This window comes from Micromys minutus, assembly GCF_963924665.1.
Source record: "Micromys minutus genome assembly, chromosome: 11".
Classification (NCBI taxonomy): Eukaryota; Metazoa; Chordata; class Mammalia; order Rodentia; family Muridae; genus Micromys; species Micromys minutus.
This window is the reverse complement of record NC_137980.1, coordinates 15,280,827-15,289,154: the sequence shown is the minus strand read 5'-3', so window position 1 is coordinate 15,289,154 and position 8,328 is coordinate 15,280,827. Positions and strand designations below refer to the sequence as shown.

At 43.8% G+C, this 8,328-nt stretch overlaps 1 protein-coding gene across 2 annotated transcripts in view; it reads left to right on the top strand.

The window, feature by feature from the left end:
* The first annotated feature begins 1,329 nt into the window (after positions 1 to 1,329).
* The window catches only part of JMY (junction mediating and regulatory protein, p53 cofactor), a 55,332-nt gene continuing 48,333 nt past the window's right edge, over positions 1,330 to 8,328 (top strand). For both annotated transcript variants that reach the window (XM_080925093.1, XM_080925092.1), the window contains exon 1: positions 1,330 to 2,707. In XM_080925093.1, the coding sequence (XP_080781219.1) occupies positions 1,715 to 2,707 (993 nt within the window). In that variant the 5' untranslated portion in view covers positions 1,330 to 1,714. The remainder of the gene's footprint in view (positions 2,708 to 8,328) is intronic.

The following is an 8,328-nucleotide window of genomic DNA, read 5'->3' as shown; positions in this document are numbered from 1 at the left end:
GTTTTTGATTTGCATGGGAGAGCTGACACACATGTACAATTGCTTTGAAAATAGTTTACTAAAAGAATTCCAAAAGGTCGAAGTCATTTTAAACTTTTTTTCTGAATCTTGCTGTGAGGTTTGTTTGTGGTTTGTTTTGTTTTTTTAAATCCAACAGTAGGCATGGCTTTCAAAGCAGATGTTTAAGATGTTAAACCAAGAGAGAGATGGGTCAAAACTTTTGACTATCAATTTAGATGTCAGGCTAATACAAAACTGTGTGTAGCTGACAATATGAGGGTAACCCAGATCATTTTACACACGTTTTAGAAATGTGGCTTAAAGTAAAAGAACTAATTCCTATTATACATTACTGTGGCACACCTGCTTGATCACTTGGACAGTGACAGGAAGGATAGCATCAGTAATATAAAGGATTATAAATCTCCTAGACAATGTTAGGAATGTTTCAACATAGTTTAGTATGAATAATTAGATTCTTATGGCTAGTTTTTGAAACAAGGTCTTTTGTAGCTCCGGCTGGCCTTGAGTTTCCATATCTTGTTGCCTTTACTCATCAAGAGTTAGGATTATAGTCATGAACTGCCTTCCAGGCTGATAACAACTTTTTGTTTGTGCTTTCTGGGAACTCTGATAATTGAATACAACTTCAAAACTTTAGCACAGTGACTGCCCAAAGAGATTCTCAGAACAGTACCCAATGAGGAAAGCCGAAGCAATAAAAGATGGAGAAATTGAGATGAATGTTTACGGTCTTTAGGACACGACTGAATTTTCCTGCTGTCTCCGTATTCTACTGAGTTGTCTTCGGATACTTGTCTATCTTAAATTGTGTCTGAAGGATGTCAGGGGAGACTGGAACCCTTGGGCTTAGCCTTGTAAAGTGTAGCAGAGTTCTTGGGCTGTCTAGGGTACGTTCTGAGCACAGTTGTTCATCCAGAGTGAAGGAGAGCTACATAAGGGTCCCTGAACAAAGTCTCAGGTTCAAGGCCACTTGTGCAGCCAGGCATAGCCGCCTCTTCTCACGGAGAACAGCATCATCTCTCATCCGCAAACTCCGAGCCTGGGGGGGGGGGGGGGGGGGGGAGTAGGGGTGTGTGTGGGCGGGGCTAGGGCCAGGAGCGCGGTGGCGCGCAGGCGCTGCTGGGGGACGCGGAGAGGGGCGGGGCACCGCCGCGCGGGCGGGCGGGACGCGCGCCGCCGCCGCCGCCGCTGCCGCCGCGTCAGCAGCGTGCCGCACGTGCCCGTGTTTACGTCCCTCGTGGAGCCGCCGACGTCACACCCGAATGGCAACATTGTGGCGATGCTGAGACTGGAGGTTTAGGAGTCGGCTTTCTGGTTCCGGCTGGCTCGGCGCGGTCGGCGGGAGGCACAGAGGGAGAGGCGGCAGGGAGGTCGGCCCCGGCGAGCGGCGGACGCGCGCCTCAGCGCTTCAGCAGGCAGCCCGGCGGCCTCGCGCAGGCCGGCCCGGCGGCCCAGGGCCCGGCGCTGCCGCAGCGAGCGGCTTGTAAACAGATCCGGCCGCACGTGACCATGTGAACTACCTGCTCCGAGCCGCGTATTGTCTCTTCGGAGAGTCGAGCCACAAAGGAGCGGGTGGGTGAGCGGCCGGTGCGCTAAGATGGCTGAAAGCGCCTGGCAAGGGTGAGCTGGGGGCGCGGCCACCGCGGAGACTCGGCCGGGCGGCCCCCCTCGGCCGGACACCGGAGCTACCATGTCGTTCGCGCTGGAGGAGACGCTCGAGTCCGACTGGGTGGCGGTGCGGCCCCACGTATTCGACGAGCGCGAGAAGCACAAGTTTGTGTTCATTGTGGCCTGGAACGAGATCGAAGGCAAGTTTGCTATAACCTGTCACAACCGGACGGCCCAGAGACAGAGGAGCGGTTCCCGGGAACAGGCGGGCACGCCGGCGTCTGATGGGAGCCGCGGGCCCGGTAGCCCTGCGGCCAGGGGTCGGCCTGAGGCCGCCGCCTCTTCTACAGCGCTCCGGAGCCCGGGGCCACGAAAGAGCCAGGCCTGGACTGAGGGCGGCTCTCCGCGCAGCGCGCGCAGCCTCAGGGGGGATCCCCTTCGGGGTCCGGCCGGCAAAGGACCGGAGAGTCCTCTCCGTAGCCCCGCGCGGGCCAAGGCCAGCCCGCTCCGCAGAGGCGCCGAATCCCGAGACGCGACCGCCGGTGCCACGCCAGCCCCGCCGGCGCCCCCGGTGTCGTCGGTGCGGGTGGTGAGTGCCTCCGGGGCGGTCTCCGAGGAGATCGAGGTCCTGGAAATCGTGAAGGAGGACGAGACGCCACAGCCGCTCCCCGACTCGGAGCAGCCGCCGTCCGCCGGGGAGCTGGAGTCTCCGGCCGAAGAATGCAGCTGGGCCGGGCTTTTCTCCTTCCAGGATCTGCGGGCAGTGCATCAGCAGCTGTGCTCAGTAAACTCGCAGCTGGAGCCGTGTCTGCCGGTGTTCCCCGAAGAGCCGTCCGGCATGTGGACCGTGCTGTTTGGGGGCGCCCCCGAGATGACCGAGCAGGAGATCGACGCTCTGTGTTACCAACTCCAGGTCTACCTGGGCCACGGCCTGGACACGTGTGGCTGGAAGATCCTTTCCCAGGTGCTCTTCACCGAGACGGATGATCCGGAGGAGTATTACGAAAGCCTCAGCGAGCTGCGGCAGAAGGGCTACGAAGAAGTGCTTCAGCGGGCCAGGAGGCGCATCCAGCAGGTGAGTCCAGAGTTGCGGTCCTGGCTGGCTTTGATGTCTCACTGCCAAGGACTGGAACCTGGGTGTGGGGTCTGCGAAGTGTCTTGTATCCGCGGGAAAAGGAAGAAGGGGGGTGTGTGTGATCGGTTTTCTTTACTTATCTCAGCGAAGGATCTTTGGGAAGTCTTTTGGGTTTTCCCCACCCCCTCCAGTTTACTAAAAAGTACCCAGTTTACTTAAAAAAAAAATACAGGTAGAAATGAAAGCATTTAGAGAAACAGGTATTCTGTAAACTTAAACCAAATGAATGTTACTCTGCCCCTAAGGTAACTTACCCAGACTCTTGTTTCAGGGTGTCATGTTTATGTACTGAAAATAGTTGTCTTATGGAACAAAGTTGATCTGCTTTTGTTTGCCTTGTGTGCTCTGGTAACATAGGAAGGTACGAAATTTTACTTTTCAGAGTTTGGTGGTGTTGTAAGTGTACCACTGAACTACACCCCAACCCTAAATTCATTTTTTAAAAAGTTGTTGACTTGCCCAAATGAAAATTGACATAAATAAAATTTTAGACCATGAAGTCTTTACAGATGGCTTAAGTTTCACTCCTGTTTTAGGGAGAAGGAAGGTCAAGGGCATGAATGCTTTATGCTTTTATTTGCAATGTGAAAACTTTAACATATTCTTGGATTCTTTAAATAACAGGAAATTACGGCTATACAGATGGAGCGCTGCAGTGTGTTTATAAAGTCATGCCTCCTAACCAGCTTCTTTAGAAACGTACTGAAAAGTATAATCTAACAAGGCTACTTCTAATGGACAGTATCTAGCTTTTCAAAGCAGTTTACTGCCTTAATGTCACTATTCCATGCTTGCAGTTGGGCTGAAGAAAAGCTCCTTTTCATGGGGATTTTTATTCCTGACGGTGTTGTTTGTTTAACTGGTGTTAGGCAGGTACCTGGAATGTTCTTAGTCTTTTCTTAGACTATTTGGTGTTTGTCTTTGCTAGATTATTTCTCTCATATGCCATACTAGAGCACATTTGCAACTTCCTGTATCAAGACTCTTCACTTGGGACATGTGGATCTGAGTTCAAGGCCAGCCTGGTCTGAATAGGGAGTCCCAGGTCAGCCAGAATGGAGTGGTGACAGACTGTCTTGAAGGAAAGATTCTTCAGATTCTGCATTCCTTCCTGTATGTAAACATCACCTGCAGTGCTTCCTAGAGTCAAGGGATCTGTCTACATTTCCCCTTTACTAGCTCACTTTCTGGGGACAGCTACCTTGATATCTTTTTTGGAAAGAGGTGACAGATATGTTCTTTCTAGTGTTCGTATTAACCTGTATTTCTTTTTCACTTTTAAAGGAGTGTTTTATTATTCAGTGGTATGTATGTATATATATATATGTGCTCATTTCTCAAACTAGAAATCATAGCTAGTGTTTTCCAAACTAGAGGCTTGTTATCTCTAATTTAGAAATGTTTGGTTTCAACCTTATTGATACTTAATAAAAAATAGTTATCTTTCTTTTAAAATGAGCTTCCAAAAACTTAGTTTTCTAGAACTCAATTTTGAGCGTTAGTTTTTTTCTAAAACACATTTTCTTAGTTAAAATTGTATTAACTAGATGTTTTATTCTCTTTAAGGTGTTTTATTTTTTGGTTGTGAGCCTAGCCTTTAACGGCTGAGCCATCTCTCCAGCCTGTGTTTTATTTTTTAAATAAAAGAAGTTAAAAATTAAACTAAGGTCTCATTCTGTAGCCTGAGTAGCTTGGAAAATAATAGGTATCCAAGTTGGCCCCAAACTCTTGGTTCTACTGCTTCAGTCTCTTGAGTGCTAGAATTACAGGTGGGAGCCACTACTCCCGGACTGTTTTATTCTCTTTAGCAGAGGAAAAAAACTAAAACAAAGTAAATTTTAAAGAATCCTCTGTCTTAGAAACAAAAGTTTACTATAAATTCATTAACAATTAATACATAATCTTTTAGTTCTTTATGAAGTTGAGTAGTATTTTGAGACTAGCTCTCAATGATAACAAGTTTGTAATACCTACCCTGAATTACACTGGAAGATTAAGTTCAGTGTGGAGATTAATTAGTGATCTCTTCCATGTGCATAGTGATGGCAGTGTATCAAGAACCTTTCAAAGGAACTTTAGGTTTATGTGCTCTTCTACTGCTTACATTCTTCTCTATATTAGTGGTTTGCTTTTTGTGTCAGGATGTATGGGGTGGCTTGCAGTATGCTAAGTGATCTGCCCATGAGCTACAAGTACCCCATCCCTTGGCAGTAGCATTGGTTGGTGAAACAGGACTCTGTAAGACTTGAACAGCCCAGGTTTCCCTTGAGAACAACATGTCACATCAGCCTCTCTAGAACTGAAATGATAGGCCTGCACCATAGCTACTTTTTTTTTAGGGTAAAATCTATTTTATAGCAATTTTATGTCACTTGTATTAGTTCTGCTGAGTTTTTTTTCTACTTGGCTTAGTGTTTTAGTTGATATCTCAACATACCTTGTGGAATTGGACAAAATTATTAGATGTGTTTGGTAAATCACAGATTTAATAGTTAATGATACTTTTAGAATGAAGTTCTTGTTTATATTTTTCCTTCTTCAATTTTCTTGAATTTGCTACCTACCCTCATAGAATGACTTTTTTGTCTATAAATTCCATATTTGTTTCTGTTCAAGATCAGTGAATTGCTTAAGGGAGGTTGTATCTCCAGTTAGGGTATTCAAACAAAAGTTCTTGTACATAGCAGGCAGGCAGATCCTTCTACCACTGAGCTACAGTTCCAACCCTCCCATTTAAAAGAAGTGTAGATCAACCCTTGACAGGGTAGATTGAATTCCCAGCTTTGCCACCACTAATTCAGAGCATTCAACATTAGTGGCTAAGGCATGTCTTTTTAATGCAAAGTTGTAGGTAAATAAAGTTTTCATAAATTGATAAATGTATATTCTTCAAGGAAGATGCTTTTAAAAACTAGATTAAAATTTTCTTAAAATTGTTACTTTTTAGATTTTGAGACAGAATTCCCTTATGTAGCCCAGACTGGCCTCTCGGATTTATGATCCTCTTCCCTTAGCCTTCTGACTGGGATAATGTGGGTGTCCCAACTCTTAGCTTGTTACACTTTTACACAGCAACAGGTGGGGAGGGGCTGGAAGACTGGTTTATGAGTGTTTGCTGTACATTGAAGCCCTGGTTTCAATTTACAGCACTGTGTAAGCCTCCTGCAGTATCCCACACTGTAGTTTCAGCACTTGGGTGTGAGAGGTTGGTTGGGGTAGGGGGAGGATTAGAACTTGTGTTGCAAGTTGAAGCCAACCTGGGATAAGATATATGAGAACATGTCTCAAAAACAAAAAATCAACAACATTCAGAACAAAAACTGCTGTTGTAAATTATCTGTTCTCCTATGAAAGGCTGTGAAGCTTGAATTTGGAGTTAAATATTTGGAATAACCTTAAGGTTACCAGATCTGTAGTCTCAGCCACTCAGGTGGGACAATCACAGGTTTAAGACCTGGGGAGATAGGTCAGTGGTAGAACACTTCCCTATAGTGTATGAAACCCTAGGTTCAAAATTGGTATGGAAGAGCTTAAAAAGCCCTCCTGTGTCTGTTTCTTATTGAAAATTTTTATATGTACACCTTGTGACAAAATGACTGGAGATTATGGTTTATGAGGATTTACAAGTTATATAGTAATACAGTATTAATTATTTTTAGATGACAGACACATTCTAAGTTCATATACTAAAAGCCTGTCTAAATAAAAAGTACTATTTGTTATTTGTAGTTTTGTCTTGGACTTTTTAATGGATTTATTTTAGGGTCTTCTGTTATACAGCAGGAAGGCATTTTTTTTTCTGACTACAGTGCCATCAGAGCTGCTTTGGTCAGTATATTGGACAGTATAGCAATAGATCTTTGCTGCTGGTTCAAGCTAAGAGTTGTGTTACTGTGTGCATAGGTGGTTTAAAGCTTAACTTAGACCTAGACTTTGCAAGTAATTGTTTCTTGTCTAATCACAGTACTCTTTAAATGATTGATTGTGGTGTTTCAGCTCATAAGCCACAATTATGATAGAGGCTTTAAGATCTAAGATGTTTTACTTCGGAATTTATTATTTATATAAATATTTTGAGTTCCAAAATCTTTCCAGTTAAAACCAGTGAGAGTAGAAAATGCTGTCAGAAGAGGCACGGTGTACAATTTAATGGGGTTTGGACTCAGAACAGTCTGGATTTCGATTAGGACTCATTACACCTGATAGCATGCTTAGCTATTAAGTCAGAGAAATGACTTAATAGCATTAAGTCATTAATGACTTAATTAATTAATGAGAGGCAGAGAAATGACCAAAGGATGGATGTGTTACAAATTAGGACTGTATGAAATTGGTAACTACTTAGCATTTATAAAGGTAGCTTCCAATAAGTATGGGTTATTTTCTTCTTTATGTAATCAGAATGTTGTAGTTTTTCATTCCATCTTTTGAGGACTGTGACTTTTGCTTATTAGCACCAGTTAGATATTGAGCCCTAAATATTCCTGGTGGAACCCAGCTTGAATGCTAGACAGTACTCTACCATTGAGTTAAATTTCCAGTCTAAGTGAATGTCTAAAGTTGAGGCTAAAAGGGGGCATAGCTTTGGCTAGAGTTAAATTGTTAAGGAGTGACAAATTTAGTTGCAGACCTAGCCTTGTCCTGCTAACCTTGTGTTTTTTTCTGCCATAACTTGCTACCTGTTTTGTTTCTTTTTTCTTGTTTGCTTTCTTTTTCTTCTTGATAAAAAAATAAAATCACTAGGAAAAGGGTCTCAAGTAGCGCAGCCTGTCCTTGAATTCCTGATGCTCCTGCCTCTTGAATTCCTGATGCTCCTGCCTCTATTTTCCTGTGCTGTAATTACAGGGGTAGGCTGTCACTCCTGGTTCTTTTGGACTTCTTGATCTAAATCATTGTGGTTCTCACTCTACCTAATGCTGTGATTCTTTAATACAGTTCCTCATGTTGTGGTGACCCCCCCCCCCCAACCATAAGATTAATTTTATTGATACTTTATATGTAGCTTTAATTTTACTACAGTTGAATGGTAATGTAAGTAATCTGTTTTCTGATGGCCTTTAGGGGACAGCTGTGAAAGAGGGCCTTGACCCACAGGTTGAGAACTGCTGATCTAAATGCTTACACTCTTTCTTTGAAGCCTTTAGATAAGGGTTCAAGGTTGCATAGTGCCAGTCAAATTATTTCACAGATCAAATCTGTGATTCCTTCTTGCTAAAGTAGGACTAACTTGTACAGACTCCTTAGTAATAATGATGGTGTGTGTATTTGGAAGGTGTGGTTATAGTTTTCTTCATTTCTTAAATCTTCATTTATAACTTAATTAGTATTACTGTTCTTCATTATTACTTATTTGGCCTTTTGCTGGCTATAAAGTACTTTTGGTAGTGTGACTAGAAAAAAAATGTGGGCCGAGTGTTGTTCAAATATCTGTGTGCTTTTCTTGTAATGAGAAATTTCTTGTGGCTCTTTACTCTGTATAAGGCTAAGATATGGTTCCTCTGAATCTGCCTAGTTCTGTTATTGATAGCAGGGTTGATTTTTCAAGGTTAAGACTCAGTTTT